The sequence below is a fragment of the Gnatocerus cornutus genome, chromosome 3 (genome assembly GCF_029298725.1).
Source record: "Gnatocerus cornutus isolate USDA-ARS CGAHR chromosome 3, icGnaCorn1.1, whole genome shotgun sequence".
NCBI lineage: Eukaryota > Metazoa > Arthropoda > Insecta > Coleoptera > Tenebrionidae > Gnatocerus > Gnatocerus cornutus.
In genome coordinates, this window is record NC_142235.1 from 11,788,971 (window position 1) to 11,807,056 (window position 18,086).

General features: G+C 41.0%; 3 protein-coding genes across 5 annotated transcripts; 2 read left to right on the forward strand and 1 right to left on the reverse strand.

Moving 5' to 3' along the window:
• The first annotated feature begins 2,293 nt into the window (after positions 1–2,293).
• Osbp (oxysterol binding protein) lies at positions 2,294–6,511 on the forward strand. Of its 2 annotated transcripts, XM_088032676.1 has the most exons (10): positions 2,294–2,556; positions 2,680–2,742; positions 2,812–3,000; positions 3,049–3,316; positions 3,362–3,527; positions 3,797–3,981; positions 4,049–4,709; positions 4,762–4,911; positions 5,662–5,994; positions 6,043–6,511. In XM_088032676.1, the coding sequence occupies exons 1-10, from the start codon at positions 2,414–2,416 to the stop codon at positions 6,177–6,179; spliced, it is 2,295 nt and encodes a 764-aa protein (XP_087888802.1). In that variant the 5' UTR covers positions 2,294–2,413; the 3' UTR covers positions 6,180–6,511. The 2 variants fall into 2 exon arrangements, with proteins under 2 accessions (XP_087888802.1, XP_087888803.1); XM_088032677.1 differs by lacking the exon at positions 2,680–2,742 and having other exon boundaries at positions 2,295–2,556.
• An 83-nt stretch (positions 6,512–6,594) lies between these two features.
• 14-3-3epsilon (tyrosine 3-monooxygenase/tryptophan 5-monooxygenase activation protein epsilon) lies at positions 6,595–10,084 on the forward strand. Its single transcript, XM_088032688.1, has 4 exons — positions 6,595–6,751; positions 8,347–8,657; positions 8,830–9,169; positions 9,884–10,084. Exons 1-4 carry the CDS (start codon positions 6,688–6,690, stop codon positions 9,937–9,939), a joined length of 771 nt encoding a protein of 256 aa, XP_087888814.1. The 5' UTR covers positions 6,595–6,687; the 3' UTR covers positions 9,940–10,084.
• A 740-nt stretch (positions 10,085–10,824) lies between these two features.
• LOC148176929 (histone-lysine N-methyltransferase eggless-like) lies at positions 10,825–18,022 on the reverse strand. Of its 2 annotated transcripts, XM_088032675.1 has the most exons (11): positions 17,917–18,022; positions 16,832–17,861; positions 16,072–16,779; positions 15,831–16,018; positions 15,596–15,787; positions 15,190–15,544; positions 14,988–15,142; positions 14,614–14,934; positions 14,145–14,559; positions 11,143–11,294; positions 10,825–11,095 (listed from the first exon to the last, which is right to left on the reverse strand). In XM_088032675.1, the coding sequence occupies exons 2-11, from the start codon at positions 17,682–17,684 to the stop codon at positions 10,889–10,891; spliced, it is 3,546 nt and encodes a 1,181-aa protein (XP_087888801.1). In that variant the 5' UTR covers positions 17,685–17,861; positions 17,917–18,022; the 3' UTR covers positions 10,825–10,888. The 2 variants fall into 2 exon arrangements, with proteins under 2 accessions (XP_087888801.1, XP_087888800.1); XM_088032674.1 differs by lacking the exon at positions 17,917–18,022 and having other exon boundaries at positions 16,832–17,908.
• Between the last annotated feature and the right edge of the window lie 64 nt (positions 18,023–18,086).

Genomic DNA, 18,086 nt, shown 5'->3' on the forward strand with positions numbered 1-18,086 from the left:
CATCTGACTTTTTATGACTCTGAAATGACTTCTTTTGTTTGTTAAATGACGTCCTTTTGATTATTAAATGACTTCAGATGACGAGTTCAGAAAAGAACTCGCGGAACTCTTATATATTTACCTGGTTCATTCTTTAATTAAATTGACATAAATTTTTAGACAATTTGGATGAACTTTTTCAAAACATAGATAATGACTACAAAAAATGTTATTGACGTTATCATTCCTTAAATGACTTTTGTGACTTTGAAATCACCTTTTTTACTCCTTATATTAACGACGAACTAACTCATTACAAACAATTTCTTTTAACTTTCCTAAAAGCCGACCTAAATATGATAATGGAACTTAAATAAACTTCTTATATGACTTTTGCTACTCAGAAAGGCCCTTTTGAAATCATTTGAAGCAATGGCTCCTTAAATAAATGACTTGTTTTGTGATTCAAAAATTAATTGTTTTGAGTTTTAAAATCACTTTTTGATGAGTGACTCTATTGTAAGAAATGGCTTGAAAATAACTTCCAAAACCGCCATGTTTGACTAATTTATTGTTAGAAATTGGCATATATCGTCAGCCAAAGTCGTTAAGTTGCCAAGTCCATTTTGAATTTTTAAGCGAAGTCGAAAAATCTTAATTCTTTACACATTTGTCGTCAAATCTGGGATTTGAAAATTTGGGGAATGAAAATAGAATGTTTCTTAATTCTCGAATATGTAATAAGAAATAAAAGGATACAATTCTGTACTATTCTGTTATCCTTTTTAAAAAATTGAAAACGCATTTTGTTCAAAAATGGACTTAGCAACTCAACAACTTAAGCCGACGATATGAGTTTTCGAGCATTTTGGATTTTCTTCAATTCAAATTACTACAAAAAATCTTAAATTATTTTTTATGGCTTCGACTATTAACTTCGTTTAACTCCTTAAATGACTTGAACTGACACTTTACAAAAGATTTCTATTAATAACTTCCTTATAAAGATTGATATAAATTATCATGCAACTTGGATGAACCGTCTAAACAGAAAATTACTCCAAAAAAATTAGTTATAAAGTATAACTTATTTCACTCAGAAATGCTTCTTAATTTTGACTCTTAATATGACTTAAAGTGGCTTTTTTAGAACTTTACTTATCGAGCTTCGAAAAAAACTTCAAAAAACGAAGACCTATTCTTAAAAGTTGACATGAATTTTCATGCAACTTGGAACTTCACACAAAAATTAAGAAAAAAAAAATTGCCTTTATGACTCCTTAAGTCACTTTTGTAACTCCGAAATGCTTTTTTTGACTCTTGAAACGGCTCTTATTGAATGGCTTCACCTATTGAGTTTGGAAAAGGGCTACAAAAACAAATGCCATTGAGCAACTTGGAAATTCTTCAAAACATAAACAATGACCACAAAAAAATGTTATTGCCGTTCATTCCTTAAATAACTCTTTTAGAAAGACTGTTAATAACAAGTTGTCATTTTTAAATTATATTTCGTCATTAAAAACCGAAAAGTATTTTCTCTATGTGCATGTCTTTTTGTGACTCAGAAATAACTTATTTTGATTCTTTAAATGACTGTTCTGGCGACCCTGCTTCTCCAAAACGTAAGAAAATGACTTCAACAAATCCAATTAATGCCGTTATGACTTTTGACCTGATTTGTTGTGACTGAAATTACTTATTTTCTTTGCATAAATCAATTCAAGTCACTTTTATATTATTAATGAAAACATTGATAACTTATTTTTTTAATGAATGTTGGGAAGATTCCCCCAAATCTATAATTTTTGACTGATTTATCAGTTTCATTCTTTAAAATAGACATACATTTCCTAATAACTTGAATCATAGAAAATGTCTCCAAAAATCTTATTAACATTATGGCACTTTGAATGACTTTTTGAAAAAAATACTTCTTAGTACGGTCCTGGCTCAAGGCGAACCAGCTTCCACCCCACTTGTGAATCTGAAAACTAAAAACATGTCTTAATCACCTCTAAATGCAAAAACCTCAACACCCCCGCCTACGCATCAGAATGTTAATCACACCAATGAATTCCTTGTGAAATTTGAGACCACATTTGTAACAAATACCATTAAAATCAACTTCTTATCTCGAGGTTTAAAGTCTAGTGGAAATCACTAGGTCGCGCTGCCAACCTCGCGCCGAATCCCCCAAATATGTTCTCGCAATCTGCAAAAGTTTCCGCGAGCATGCTCTCCCAATTTGCATTAATTTGCGAATTTCCCCCCGCTATCCACTCTTCATTCCTCGACGGTGTCTATTTTTAACCCACCCCACGCCGCTGTCAGTTTTGAAAGGTGGCGACACTGCAGAAGTGACATTTCATTACGTCATTCTTAACATGGACGACGTGTCATTTTAAGTAAAATAAAAACAGAAAGTGCAAAAATGAGCGACGTATCGACAACAAAATCGAATTCGGCTCAGAACGAGCCAGCAATGAAGGGCTGGTTGTTCAAATGGACGAATTACTTGAAAGGTTATCAGCGACGTTGGTTCGTACTTCAAAATGGACATCTGTCATATTACAGGTATTTTGAATTGTCATGTAATTAGTGTAGCATGCACTCCGGTACGGGGGACCTTTCATCTTCATGGGTAGATTCTAGTTTCATCACTTGAAGCAAATAAAAACGGATTTCATTGTTGTGCAGGGCCGAGAATAATGGTGGTGTTCCAACTCTATCAATTCGAAGACGTAGAAGGTTCAAGCAGGGGTGAGTAAGGGGGCCCTGCACAACATGAAAACGATGCCAAAACGCCCACTGATGCGCTTGTTTTTGCAGGAACCAAGCGGAGATGGCGCACACGTGCCGCGGGAGTATTTCTTTACATGGTGCCTTGATTTACACTGTGGATGCTTGCACGTTCGTTATCTCCAATGGGGGCACCCAGACGTTCCATATCCGAGCCGCCTCGGAAGTGGAGAGGCAGTCGTGGGTCACCGCGCTGGAGCTCGCCAAAGCGAAGGCCATGTAAGCCCCCTTGTACCCCGGAACCCACCTTTTATCCTGCTCTTTTAGACGCAGCATGGAGTCGGAAGAAGACGAGGAAGAGGCTGAGGAAGGCTCCGGCAGCCCCGAGGAATGGTCCAGTGTCGTGCGGAAGCTAGAAGCGCAATTGAACGACATCCAGACGTGTAGCGACCTCATTCAAAAACACTGGAAGTCGCTAGTGAAGCCTCTCAGTGAAATGGAAATGAATTTAGACTCTGATGGAGTCCAGACCAAATCAAAGGAAGTGGGCGAGCGTGCAACTTTATTCCGCATCTCGACGAACGCTATGATCAATGTGAGCCCCCTTGACTAAAAGAGCCCCTTTGACTGTCTTTTACAGGCTTGTGCCGAGTATCTGAAGACCGCACAAACGCACGGGCATAAATGGATCCGGCTACTCCAACACGAGCGAGAACAACGCCAAAGACTGCAAGAAATGGTGGAGACTTTAGCTCAACAACACTCAAAACTTGAACAAGCGGCGAATGCTCACACGAATCGACCAGGTCCGTTGACGTTTCGTTTTTGACAGCTTAACCTAATTTTTCTTATCAGTCACATTTGACAGATCAGCTGTTGCGTTTTTTTGATGATTTTATCAGTGCGAGATTCTCAAGCCGCGTGGTTATTATGAAAACATTCAAAGCGCGATGTAAGTAATAAAAAAAAACGTGGAAATTTCCACTTCCGGTCGACATAACCTCATTTTTGCTCAACAAGTGGGTTGGGGGGCAACCCAATTGTCATTTTTGTATTTGACATTGAAAATTTTTAGTAAACGCTAGTGATGCTGAGGAGGAGGACGAGAACGAGTTTTACGACGCCGTAGCCGAAAGCACTGTCGGGTCTTCTGGAGTCTCTGACGGACACTTCACTTTGAATATTCCGACGGGGACTGGACACCGCAGAAACAGTTCTGATAGTTCTAGCGAACCCGATGAGGCCACCGAGACCAAACAGGTCTGCATCCCCCATTAGGGGAAGGTGTGCAACCAACATTAGAGTCACTAAGTTCCCCCTTTTTCAGGTGGTGGTGGTCACGGGCAAATCGACTCAGTCTACCCGCAAATCCCAGCAAAGCGACCTCCGTGTTAACACAATTGCCACGAGCAAAAGACAGAGGCGGACTCGCGTCCCCGATAAGCCCCACTATCCTCTAAATCTCTGGAGCATAATGAAGAATTGCATTGGTAAAGACCTGTCCAAGATTCCCATGCCTGTGAACTTCAGCGAGCCGTTGTCGATGCTTCAGCGACTAACCGAAGACTACGAATACGCTGACATCCTCGACGTAGCCGCGAAATGCACGGACGCTTGCGAACAATTAGCTTACGTTGCTGCTTTTACAATTTCTTCGTATTCGACTACGAGCTCGAGGACTGGAAAACCGTTCAATCCGCTTCTTGGTGAAACGTACGAGTGTGATCGCATGGACGATTTGGGGTGGAGGTCTTTCAGCGAACAAGTGTCGCATCATCCGCCCATGGTGGCTCAATATTGCGAAGGAAAGGACTGGAAGTGTTGGCAGGAGTTCACCATGACGTCGAAGTTCAGAGGGAAATATCTCCAGGTCATACCGTTGGGGACGGCTCAAGTGGAATTCGAGAATGGAAATAAGTTCTCGTGGCGGAAGGTGACGACGACGATTCACAATATCATTGTGGGGAAGTTGTGGGTGGATCAGCATGGTAAGGAGGAGGACAAGGGGGGGAAAGTGGTAGTGACTGTCTTTTCTTTCAGGGGACATGGAGATTGTGGGGAAGGGGGCGGCTGCTGGAATCAAGTGTCATTTGAAATATATTCCATATTCGTATTTTACTAGGGATACGCAGAGGCGGGTCAAGGGGGTGGTCATGGATGTCGGGGGGAACGTTAAGTACATCATCAATGGTAAGAAAAACCAAGCGATTCAAGAGTCTGCAAACATTACTTCAAGGCAAACTTCAATTGTTAAATTGACTTGAAGTGACTTTCCTAAAATTTAAAAATGACGCCAATCTTAATTGACTTTATGACTTGAATTGATTTCTTTAAACGAGTTAAATTTCTAGAAATGTTATCTTTGACTTTCTTATTTTTAAAAACTAACTGACAACTTTGAATATCTCAACAAAACATAAAAAATGACTCCAAAAAATGTAATTGACTATATAACTCCTTAAATGACTTATGGTGACCCAGAATAGCTATATTTACAATTAGAAACAAAAGTACGTTCTCTGCGTGTTCTTTTAATTAATTTTTTTATAATTAAAAATGGTCGTTTTGTAATTGCATAGCAAGTTTTCGGGGAAACTCGAACTTCTTCAAATCACATAAAATAACTCCAACAAATCTAATTATGGTGTCATCTTTTATTGAATTAAAAAAACTACTTTTTTTACTCTTAAAATGGCTTAAATGACTCTTAAAAATCACTTTTTAACAAGTTTAGAAATGAGTGCCAAAACTGTTATCTTTGACTTTCGTCATACTTGAAAATTAACCGAAATGTTTTGGCAACTTGGAATTGCTTCAAAAGATAATATTTAATTAACATCATTGCTCCCCATGACTCAGTAACGTCCGCCAAAACGTGTAACTATTTATCTAATCAAAAAACAAATATAAAATGACTCATTCCAATTTTCTGTTTTCTAGGAACATGGGACGACCAGGTGGAAATCGCGCCGGTGACGGGCAGCACGGGCTCATCTAATCCAGTATACGAAACAGGTCCTTCCGTGGTGGCCTGGAAGCGGCGGATGCCTCCCCCAGACGCCGACAAGTACTACGGTTTTACAATTTTAGCCGCTCAATTAAACGAACCCGAGGAAGGTGTCGCTCCTACTGATTCGCGGTTACGACCTGACCAAAGATTGATGGAGGAAGGTCAATGGGACGAGGCCAACACTGAGAAGGTGAGGCTGGAAGAGAAGCAACGAGCGACGAGGAGGAAGAGGGAGGCTGATGCGGAGACGGCGGCGAATGAAGGTAAAGGAAGAAGGTGTGATGAAGGTTTTGAAGTTTGTGGTTTTGCAGGGCGGCCGTACGAGCATTATAAGCCGGTTTGGTTTGAACAGATGACGGAAGGCGATGTGGTGGTGCACGTGTATAAGGGGAACTACTGGGAGAGTAAAGAGAAGCAGAAGTGGGACGCTTGTCCGGATATATTCTAGTAATTAATCAAGCTTGTAAAGTAATCAGTGCTCTAATTTATTCACATTAAACCATGAAAGGTTGTTGTTTTAGCAGTCGGGTTTGGTATTATTTTATGCGTGTTGAAATTGGAAATAACAATCATATATCCTCATGTATATAACTGTTGTATTTTTAGCGGTTTTTGTTTTAGAGCGTGGATTTACAAAGAGTCAATTTTTGTATAAAGACACCTTTCCGCAATGTGATACGAGTGTAAATTACATTCAGTAGAAGGGAAAATCGGATGTTGTATATATTGTATCGATATGCTTTGGCCAATGTAGAACCAATAAATTTTCTAAAGCAAAAAGTGTTTTTTTCCGTTTGAATTTCGCGCGTCGTGTGACGTCAAGCGAGGTTTCCCGATCGCTGCCGAGTCGAGCTCGGGCAATCAGTGTGGCGGGCGCGGCCATATTGGCAGTACGCGAGAGTGTCTTGTGTGTTTTTTAGTGTTGTTGTGAAATTTCTATCTGTAATCATCCAAAAATGTCTGAAAGAGAGGATAATGTCTACAAGGCGAAATTGGCAGAACAGGCTGAGCGATACGATGGTGCGTATATTTGTGTGCAAAGCCGCCCCCAGCCGGGGCAAAACGGCCGCCGTTATCCCGGACGCTCCACCATTATTGACAAATTTTTGACTCTTGACAGCCCTTTATCGATTTGTGGGATAATCGGGGGCCCCAGAAGCGACCGGTCCGTAAACGGCCTGAATTCTTCCGTTGTGAATCATCAAATTACGCGATACAGCATAATCGATAAACGGCGCCCCCCCCAGCCCTTATTATGCATCTGGCCGCAGTTGCCTCCCCTTGGCGCCACCGCCCCCGGAACATCCCGCAAATGTCAGTTTTTGGCAGAGAAATCCGTCAAATTCCCCAATTGTTCTTCGGCCTACGCCGGCTTGATTGTTGAAAGAGGCGTTTTTATTACCCCGCATTCTTGATTCATTCGATTGCGTAACGCACAACTTCCGGCTTTTTTCCGATGTTGACGTTTGGATTATTGACGATTGTTTATTCTAACACGTGCGTCATTTTCGTCAAAGTCCCGTGTGTGTCACGTGACGATTTTCCAAAAATTTCATTGATTATTTCAAGGTCGGCGGGGGTGAGAGGGCGTGGTTGACTCGACCTTGTCCCAATTTTACCAAAAATTCACTATTTCAGGTGCATTTTTAAAACGGGATTGATTTTTGAGGGCGGCGGGGGAGGATGAGGTTGGGGGTGGCGACGGCGGCGGCGGCGAGGCCAATCGATAATAGCAGCGAGAAGAATGATTTCGGGGTTACACATTCTTTGCTCCAATCAAAACCAACTTGACTCATTACTTGTTACACCAAAGTAGGGTTTTTTTTACTCTCAGGTTGTCTTTTTAATTCGATTACAATGGGAACTTGGTTCAATGAACTGATTAAAAACGGTTTTGTTCTGCAAGTGTGGAACGAAACGTTTTACATAAATTAAGAAGTTATAAACGGAAGTGGATCTGTAATTAGTTTCATTAAAAATAAATGTACCAACCTAAAAAACAAGAATCCATAATAGAGCTTTGATCTACTCCTTTCATTGTGTACAAAGCAGCAATAACCACTTTTTACTTTATAAATCCACTTTGAGTAGCCATTATCGTTTTTATATCGACATGTGGTGATTGATTTTTTTCATTGACATTGCCAATTACATCAAACTTTGGAACTTTAATCCAAAATACGAATAATAAGGAAAGTAGGCACCAATTTCTTAGAGATATTTATTGTACGAATAATTTATGTTGGTTCCAGTGACCTATTTTGTCGGAAAATTGATCAAAAAAAGTTTTTAGAGCTTTACATCAATGTAAACACGAAACCTGTTGCCTTATTTGGAGTTCACCTTCTAAACTCTCCGTGAATCGCCTATTTTTGCGACTTTTCTTGACCACTCAAACGTGTGACGTCACTTTCAAGCATGTAACTTTGATTTACACCACGAGCCGTCAAGTTCAAGGACTGCACTTACCATGAACTGCACTCGAAGCGTCGATTGTGATGACTCACTGTTCCAAATTCCAACGCGAATAATCGTGGCGAAAATTCCTTGTGAAAAAAATTGTGTACACAACCCGAACTTTGTATACTTGGTAGTAAGCTTGTTTTTTTTTGCAGAAATGGTGGAGGCCATGAAGAAGGTGGCCAAGCTGGACCTGGAATTGACCGTGGAAGAACGGAACCTCCTATCGGTGGCCTATAAGAACGTGATTGGTGCAAGGAGGGCTTCATGGCGTATAATCTCATCGATCGAACAAAAAGAAGAAAGCAAAGGCACCGACGACAAACTCGAGATGATCAGACAATACAGATCGCAAGTGGAAAAAGAACTGAGGGACATCTGTTCAGATATTTTGACCGTTTTGGACAAACATCTCATCCCAGCTGCATCCACGGGCGAATCTAAAGTATTCTACTACAAAATGAAGGTAAATCGATCAAGTGTGCGTGGAGAGAGTAATTAGCGGAGGCGTGAAAGCGTTTCATTGAAGGTTTTGCATGTTCTTGGGAAGACACACTTTCGTCCCTCGTGACACAATGCACCTCAGCCTGCCCTTTTATTGATCCATTTTTTTTACGTCTGCGTTTCTTTATTTACAGGGTGATTACCATCGATACTTGGCCGAATTCGCAACGGGCAATGACCGCAAAGACGCCGCCGAACACTCGTTGGTCGCTTATAAATCAGCAAGCGACATCGCCATGACAGAACTACCACCAACGCATCCAATCAGGCTCGGACTGGCCCTGAACTTCTCCGTTTTCTATTACGAAATCCTGAATAGTCCCGATCGAGCTTGTCGTTTAGCGAAAGCTGCTTTTGACGACGCCATCGCTGAATTGGACACGTTATCCGAGGAGAGCTATAAAGACAGCACGTTGATTATGCAATTATTGCGCGACAATTTGACGCTGTGGACCAGTGATATGCAAGGAGACGGTTAGTATTGATTTGGGCTTTTTTCGAGTTTTGTTACAAAGACGTCAGTGTTGAGGAAGACGCCAGATGTTCGCACAAGTGTTTGTTTGTTAAACGCGTTTTATGACGAGGGGCTCTTGAAATAGTTTTGGTTTTAGTTGACGGGAAGGTCAAGTTTTTTTTTCTCGGGTTGGTAGTGACATTTCATGGCTTGTGATCGATCTTTCATGGATGACAACGTTCTTAAAATAAAGATTGATCTCTTGGATTAAAATCGGACGTGATAACACGATTAATACAAGTGCGAAATTTTGTTATTTGGTGCGAGCAATCAATTATTGCGGGAGCGCGGAAAGAGGTCTTTTAATAATAATAATTATGTAGATATTCCGGGCATTGACAGGCTTCTAACGAATCTAAAAATGCATAAAACAAGATAACGTGTTTATTACAAACAGAATTTATACAAATTAGCAGTGAAATGTTTCCGCCATATGCACTTATCTTGGTCATAAAAGTATTTATGCACTGTTGTAATCATCACTTGGCGCACTTTTTGTCGAAAATACCAATAAAGGTGTGGTTATCCGACCTCGTCATTGCCATTTGTGTAATTCCATGATTTAGATAACCTTTCGCTAATGAATGTTTCCATTTTCGCGTTTTATGATCGAAATGTAACGACTTTGTTTTTGTCAAGTGGGCGTTGTGTGTAATGGGCGTGGTTTGTTGCAGGTGAGGCGGAGCCTAAAGAGCAGCTCCAAGACGTAGAGGACCAAGACGTGTCGTAACTTGACTGAAGGTCATCACCATACGAACTAAACAGTGCTGTGTAGTGCGGGCAAAGCCCAGACATTCGAACGTGAGGCGATAACAGTCTCAATCCCAGTACATACTGTATTATTATAATTATCTTAGCCGTAACTCTATATTGTATCTGTTTGTCTCAATTTGTATGGATGCGAGCGACTGTCCTCTTCATTTCTCTCTCCTTTTCCTGCCTACGTCTCCTCGGCACTCGCAATGTTAATCTTTTTCTATCAAAAGAAATCAACGTACTCTGGGTATAGTAATCGCTTAGCCCCTCCTCTTTCCCCTCCCTCCTCTATTTTTTCACGGTGGTGTGGATGCGATTGGATGATTAGATTTCTCGTTTTTGCTTTAAGTATTTATGATTTCATCGCAATCGGGCAGCAAGAATTTGAGAAATTGTAGTATTACGAAGTCTGAAAATTTGGCGGCAATACAGTATTTTTTTGTAAAGCAAAAAACACGCATAGTTCCGTACAAATGGCATTCCGTATGTTGATTTCGCAATTTTATTTGGAGTACTTAACTGTAGATTTTATGTGATGGTGATCTGCATGTCAAATTTCAAGCAATAAGTTTCATTTTTTTTGTGTTTGGTTGACATCCAGGTTGTCTTTGAAAGAGTTATTTTTTTAAAAATGGTTGCATCACTGGTTTGTCCATAATTCCCGGAAAACTGGTGAAATTTCAATTTCTTAATGCCTGTACTTAAGTTGTCACCACTGCCAGAGAATCTCGTGGAGGGAAATTTAAATCGGTGCAGGATTTTACCAGTTTTTTCAAATTATGACAAATTTTTTGGCTGTTAATGTTTTTTTCACTGCATTTTTATCGTGCGTATGGATGTAAAAAACATGCTGTGTAGATTGATTTAAAGAAATTGATGTATTATTATAAAATTATTTAAAAACACAATTCCGTTTATTCTCATTACAGCAATCGACCCTTACACTCTAACGAACCACAACGACAATATAATACTCTTCCTGGGACACTCCCGATGTCGTAATTGTAATTCCAGGTCAATTCAGTTCCGGCCCTGATAAATTGTGAACAAAAGAAGGCCACCCAGGGAAATCTCAAGTCGTGAGTATCCACAAACACGTTCTGGACGAACACATTCGGAGAGCAAGAGTGCTAAAACAAAGAATTTACAATCTTCTCAAGGAAGAAAAACTTCTCACGTTCAAAAATCGACCGATATTTCCCGCGTTTTTCGTGTCCATAATGTAGGGCTCTTCCTCGCCAAAGAAGCTGCGCACCGAGGGGAAACGGGGCTTATTGTCGTCTAAATCAGAGCCGGACTTCGGGTTGAAGCTCAGCACCTCCTTCGGATCTGAAAAGAAAATTTCACTTTATTGGCTGCGAAGAAGTTTGCGATGAAAATTTCACATCACAGTTGGTTGTGGAGAAGATACAACTTCCACTTCAAAGTAGGCTATGGAAAATTGAAAATTTCACATCTTCGTTAGCTGTGGGTAAAATGACTTTGAAATTGTTGCAGAAGAGTTTGCGATGAAAGTTTCACATCACAGTTGGTTGTGGAAAAGATACAACTTTCAGTTCGAAGTAAGCCATGGAAAGGTGAAAATGACTTGTTGCGAAAAAGTTTGCGATTAAAATTTCACCTCTTCGTTGACCGTGGAAAAGAAAAACAATTCACTTACAAATGGTTTGTAAAAAGAAATAAAATTTCATGTCAAAATTCTGACGAAAAAAGACTTGGAAGTTGGCTTTGGAGAAGATGAAAATTTCACTTGAAAGTTGACTGGAAAAAAATTGTTCCGGGAAAATTTACCATTAAAATTAAACATCAAGGTTGGCTGGAAAGATAAAAATTTTACGTCTTGTGGTTGTACAGGGTGATTTTTTTAAAACGGCAGGCGTTGTAGAATTTTTATTTATGAACCGATTTCAAAAATTTCAAAAACAAATTAAATGGTTTTTAATTTACTATAAACTGGTGATTTAAAAATTTTTCTAAACGTCTTAGTATCTTTTGGGCAATACTCAACTTTCTTATTTTAAATTGACACCCATTTTTTTTTTTTCATAATTTAGAAGATATTAATTCTCTTGATTCAGAAATGTGTAATATGTTCTACTTTTACAAAAAATATTAAAAAAAAAATCAAAAATGAAAAAATTTAGGCAATGAAAGTTAATAAAATCTAGGTGCATGGTGTCAATTGTGCAATGAAAAAAACGGGATGGCGTTTCAACAGTATTTTAATTAAATTCGGTAGTTGTTTTTTCTGATTTGTAATTATTATTGTCTTTTGTTATTAATAATTTCAAAAAAAAAATGCCGATTCTTTCTGTTATTTGCTGCTTTTTGACATTACAATAACGGCATTCTTTTATTTGACACCATGCAATAGATTTTATTAACTTTTATTGCTTATTTTTTTTCAATTTTGTTAATTTCTTAAAAAATATTTTTGGTAGAAGTAGAACATATTGCACATTTCTGAATCAAGAAAATTAATATCTTCCAAATTATGAAAAAAAAAATATGGGTTCCAATTTAAAATAAGAAAGTTGAGTATCGCCCAAAAGATACTAAGACATTTAGAAAATTTTAAAATCATCAGTTTATAGTAAATTAAAAACCATTTAATTTGCTTTTTAAATTTTTGAAATCGGTTCATAAATAAAAATTCTACAACGCCTGCCGTTTTAAAAAAATCACCCTGTATAAAAGCACTTTGAATTTGGTTGTGGAAATGATAGAAATTTCACGTCATGTTTGGCTGTGGAAAAGATAAACATTTTGTCAACGTTGGCTATGGAAAAAAAGAAAATTTCACTTCGAAGTTGGCTGTGAAAAGACAAATATTTCACGCCTTTGTTGGCGACGGAAAAAGATAAAAAATTCATTTGGAAGTTGGCTGTAAATAGACAAAAATTGTTAAAATTGGCTGTTGAAAAGATACAAATTTTACTTTAAAGTTGACCGTGGAAAAGAAAAATTTCGCGTCAAACTTCACCAATACTTTTATGACCAAATTGGCTGCGGAAAAGATAAAAAATTCACGTCAAGGTTGGCTTTGGAAGATAAAAATTTCACTTCGAAGTAAGCTATGGAAAGGTAAAAATTTCACGTCTTCGTTGGCGGTGGGAAAAAATAAACATTTTGTCAACGTTGTCTATGAAAAAAAAAAGAAAATTTCACTTCGAAGTTGGCTGTGAAAAGACAAATATTTCACGCCTTTGTTGGCGACGGAAAAAGATAAAAAATTCACTTGGAAGTTGGCTGTAAATAGACAAAAATTGGCTGTTGAAAAGATACAAATTTTACTTTAAAGTTGACTGTGGAAAAGAAAAATTTCGCGTCAAACTTCACCAATACTTTTATGTCAAAATTGGCTGCGAAAAAGATAAAAAATTCACATCAAGGTTGTTGGCTTTGGAAAAGATAAAAATTTCACTTCGAAGTAAGGTAAAAATTTCACGTCATGGTTGGCGGTGGGAAAAAATGACTTGTTGCGAAAAAGTTTGCTATTAAAATTTCACGTCTTTGTTGACCGTGGAAAGGAAAAACAATTCACTTACAAATGGTCCGTAAAAAAAAATAAAATTTCATGTCAAAGTTGTCTGACGAAAAAAATCTTATTAGAAGTTGAAAATTTCACTGGAAGTTGACTGTGGAAAAAAATTGAGGCGGAGAAATTTGCCATTAAAATGAAACAAAAATTGGCTGGAAAGATAAAAATTTCTTGTCATGTGGTTGTATAAAAACTCTTTGAATTTGGTTGTGGAAATGATAGACATTTCACGTCATGTTTAGCTGTAGAAAAGATAAACAATTTGTCAACGTTGGCGATGAAAAAGACGAAAATTTCACTTCGAAGTTGGCTGTGAAAAGACAAATATTTCACGCCTTTGTTGGTCACAGAAAAGATAAAAAAATCACTTGGAAGTTGGCTGTAAATAGATAAAAATTGTTAAAATTGGCTGTTGAAAGATACAAATTTTACTTTAAAGTTGACTGCAGAAAAGAAAAATTTCGCGTCAAACTTCTCAATGATTTTCATATCAAAGCTGGCTGTGGAATATTCGCATCAAATTTCATCAATACCAATACCAATACGGAAAAGCTAACAATTTCACGTCAGGTTGGCTTCGGAAAAGATAAAAATTTCACTTTGAAGTTGACTCGAAATTTGACCCAATTCTCGCTTACCATCTTCGTCGTCCGAGATCGTGACAGTCTCGATCTCCCCCGTGATCCTCTCGGTGGAAATCGTCCTCTCCATCTTCACCTTCACGTCCGCCTCCCGCTTTTGCTCCTTCACCTTCACGTCCGCCTCTCGCTTTTGGTCCTCCTCCTTCCGCCTCCGCAGCCTCATCGAATTCTCAAAATCGCCCCGGATCAGCGGATACGTAGGCGTAAAATCGTTATCTTCCGGCTCCTTGTTCCACCGCCGTCTCCGCCCATCCATCCTCTTCTTCTCTTCTTCGTCGTCGTCTGGAGTGACCGAGCGACTCCTTGGACTGTCCGGTTCATTGACATCACTCTCGTAGTCCTCCTTGTGTTTCTCGCAGTTTTCAATGTAGTCCAACTCGGCGAAGTACTCGTCGCCATAAGTCACGCCGTCCTGAAACAACGTTGGATTGACTCGCCGCCACAAGAAGAAAACCGCGCGGTTTACCTCATTGGCCATTTGTTCGGTGTGAATCGTCCCGGCGTAGATGCAGATGAAGGTTCCTTGTGGGACGTCGTTGACGCACCGGATACCCCAGCCCTTGCTGTGGGTTCGGAAGACTTGGAGTTTGATGGACATGGGGTTCTGGACCACCCTGTTCAAGCAAGTTGACGCGCATTTACATCTAGAGTTGCACTCGTAGATTCCTGTAAGGACTTGTTCATGGAGGCGGCGGTAAACGTATCCGATGCTCTGAGGGTCGACGTTCTTCCCCATGTACTTGGAGCCCTCCAGAGTCAACTGCCAACACGCGCACTTCATCTTGTCCTAAAAGACAGTCAAAATCAGTCAAGCAGAAGAAGAGGTGGTCGTGGTCTTACCGAGCAGTCGTCGGTGCAGTCGCAACCGACCAAGAACTCCGGGTCTGTGTTCAAAGGAACGTCTTCCATGGGCACCCTCTTCGTGGCGTAGTTGCAAAAGTCCAACATTTTGTTGTTAATTCCGTTGATGACGGGCACTGGGACTTGTTCGAGTCCTAAAAAACGAAGATGAGTGAAATGCGGCGGTGGTCAACAGTGGTACCTTTGGAGAGATCCTTCGGGTCTGGGACGCAGTCGACGCTGAACTCCGCAAGACACCTCACGATCTGGTTAAAATCGAACAAGTCCACAGTCATCTCGCTCTTCGTCATCCTGAGATACTTGTGGACCTCCTCCATATCCCGCAGGATCCTGCTGCACGGAGCCTTGTAGACGATTTCTTTCCGCCCTTTGGCTTTCAGGGTGATCCGAGCCCACCCACAGAGCAACGGTTTGGATAAGGGATTATGCCCGCGCAGCTTACTCAAATTGTGTCTCACGTAGTCTTTACACGCCGGGGAGCACGTGTGGGGGCGATAAAGGCGCTGAGTAATGATCTGGTCTCTTGGGGTAAAATACTACAAAAACAAGAGTAATAAGAAAATAGCCCCCGTGGTCTTCAACCTCACCATAATTTTACTGGTGGGCTCCGTCGCCATCACGTTATTGTTCACTTGAGGTAAGAAGGGGACGAAGGCTCCGGGATTAGATTCAGGGCGCGCGGTGCTCTTCCGGGCCACCGCACGTACGGCTCTGGAATTCTCGGCGGGTTTTTCAAAATCGCTGTTTTTGGTGTACTGAACGATCGTCGCTGACTCGCTCTGAAACAAATTGGTAAGACAAGAAGTGTTTTGGGGTTCTTACCGGTCCGAGCTTCCTATTGGAGGAGGTGCGCCCGCCTGTGTGTCTCTTCGCGGCGTTTTGCTCCTCTTTGAACATGGGGCTGAGACGCGTAGAGCCTCTGTAGATCCACTCCATGCGGTTTAAGGAGTCGAAGAAGACGAGAACGAGGGAGCAGTCCACGTTCATGATGGTGCACAACACCCACTTGCCTAATAATAAGTGAAAGCAGTGCTGCCAACATACGATTTTCGAAGCCTCTTACCGTTGTATTCGACGCGGACGGTCTGGCCCTTGGACAGCTTCACCATGGGTCTGTCAGGGCTCTCTAGATACTTCTTAATGAAGGCCCTTGAGGTTACATGCATGTCCTCCCAGACGTTCTTGCTTGACTCGAAGACCACATGGACGCTCGTGTAATTAACATATTGAGAGTACCCGATATCGAAGAAAATCAAATATCGGTACCTATTTTGGGCCACGGGAGGCTCCGCGACGATCCCTGAGTAGTAAAAATCGTGACGAGTCTTCCGGGGCTCTCCAGTCGAGCTAATTTCTTTGAACGCCGCAATGACTCGCGTCCCAGTCTCTAATCGAATCTGAGAGTGCTTCATGGGGGCGATATTTTTCCCATCCACGATCCGCTCCTTGTGTTGTTTCAACTCTACGACTTTATACAAGGGGGTACTGATAGGGTGCCCATTGTGGACAGTTCCGAGTGGTAGTACTGATTTGAGGCGCGCTTTGATCCAGCACCCGGCAGAGTTCTCCCGGGAGATATAATAGAGATCGTCGACATTGACGATGGGTGGCTCAACAGTCCCTACAAGGGGCACATCTTTGGGTTGCTCCATCTCGGGCTCTTTCGGCTTGGGGCTGTTACTGTTAGGGCTATCAACTTCCGCGTATGAGACTCTCCGGGCGTTGCGCTGGCTCTTCCGCTGAGGGGGCACGTTAGCCGTGGCCTCTGGAACTAAGGAAATTTACTAAAGAAAAAAGTACAATGTATGCAACTTTGGCGTTACCTCCACGAACTATGGGGACCGCCGAAGTGAATTGGTCGTCTACAATGGAGAGGACGCTGGACTCGACGGTCTCAGTCCGGAATTCCTTGTAGAGATTGAACTGGATGGTGTCCAAGGAGTTTCGCATCTCTTTGATCTGCCCCTGGAGCTCGCTTATGGACCCGTTTATCTTGGTGTTCTTCTCTTTAAGGAAACCGACTTCTTTCTCGGTCTGCACTTCGAAATTCAACTTCGCCATAGTCTCGGTGAGGACTTTTTCGAAGTTTTCTTTGATGAAACTCCAATTCTCGTCGTCGATCGCCGGGACTCTCGCATCTTGTTCTTCTTCATCCGAATCAACGATTTCCACCGTGTCGTTCCTAATGGGGATCTCAATGTTGCACAAAACGTTGCCTGCCTTCAACTCAGTCGCCAGCATGTCGTATTCTTGAATCGCGAGATCGTAGCATTCGGAACACACCTCCTTTTTACCATTACCAGCATTTTTTACCCGATAATACGAAAGACAGAGGTTTGGGGCCACCATGAGCTCCTTTCCACTTGTACACCCGTAATTTATACATTTACTATTGACAGACTTTACGACTAAATCTATAATTTCCACGTTTTCCTCCGTTCTCCTTTTTGACTTTTTTGACGGGACGGGCTCGTCCTCGTCGTCGTCCAACACAACGACATCGGGGGCCTTCTTCGGGGGCTCCTTAGTCGCGTCGGTTTTACCCGTTTCGGTGCTGAGTTTAGTGGGCCCCCCGATTATGTGCACGCCTGTGGACTCCCGCACGATTATTTGGGCGTCTGAGATTGTCTCGTCGATGTCCATGGCGTCGTCTTCGTCCATTTTGTCTTGTTCCATTACAGGATTAAAAGATGCCACTTGGCAACATAACCTCAAAATTCCACCGGTTAGAAGGGAACTCTCAATGTTACATGGGCTGATTTGAGGTGTAATTTGAAAGTTTTGTACAGACCGGGACGATTTCAATCACATTGTCTTCGAGGAACGCAGACTTTCAGCAGAAAAAAATCTTTGCTGTCAGATGTCAAAAATCAAAACACAAATTGATTGAAGGTTAGACTAGACTCACCGGAATTGACGGAAATCGGGGAATTTGACCGGAAATGACTCGAAAAGCCCACATTTAAGAAGATGTGCCTCTAATTTCTCTCTTTAGCTTGTTTTTGTTTGCTTAATTTAAATTTGCACATTTGACAGACACGCATGCGCAGTGAGGATTAGGCAGGACCGGGTTCAATT

What these genes read in the sequence shown, in the direction of transcription:
- Osbp (XM_088032676.1), top strand. Translation starts at nt 2,414, where the DNA reads ATGAGCGACGTATCGACAACAAAATCGAATTCGGCTCAGAACGAGCCA. An exon ending in AGGCCACCGAGACCAAACAG is followed by an intron (nt 3,982 to 4,048) that starts GTCTGCATCCCC and finishes CCCCTTTTTCAG; the next exon opens with GTGGTGGTGGTCACGGGCAA. An exon ending in GTTGTGGGTGGATCAGCATG is followed by an intron (nt 4,710 to 4,761) that starts GTAAGGAGGAGG and finishes CTTTTCTTTCAG; the next exon opens with GGGACATGGAGATTGTGGGG.
- 14-3-3epsilon (XM_088032688.1), top strand. Translation starts at nt 6,688, where the DNA reads ATGTCTGAAAGAGAGGATAATGTCTACAAGGCGAAATTGGCAGAACAG. An exon ending in ACAGGCTGAGCGATACGATG is followed by an intron (nt 6,752 to 8,346) that starts GTGCGTATATTT and finishes TTTTTTTTGCAG; the next exon opens with AAATGGTGGAGGCCATGAAG. An exon ending in TATTCTACTACAAAATGAAG is followed by an intron (nt 8,658 to 8,829) that starts GTAAATCGATCA and finishes CTTTATTTACAG; the next exon opens with GGTGATTACCATCGATACTT.
- LOC148176929 (XM_088032675.1), bottom strand. Translation starts at nt 17,684, where the DNA reads ATGGAACAAGACAAAATGGACGAAGACGACGCCATGGACATCGACGAG. An exon ending in GGTCCCCATAGTTCGTGGAG is followed by an intron (nt 16,780 to 16,831) that starts GTAACGCCAAAG and finishes AAATTTCCTTAG; the next exon opens with TTCCAGAGGCCACGGCTAAC. An exon ending in CCAATAGGAAGCTCGGACCG is followed by an intron (nt 15,788 to 15,830) that starts GTAAGAACCCCA and finishes AATTTGTTTCAG; the next exon opens with AGCGAGTCAGCGACGATCGT.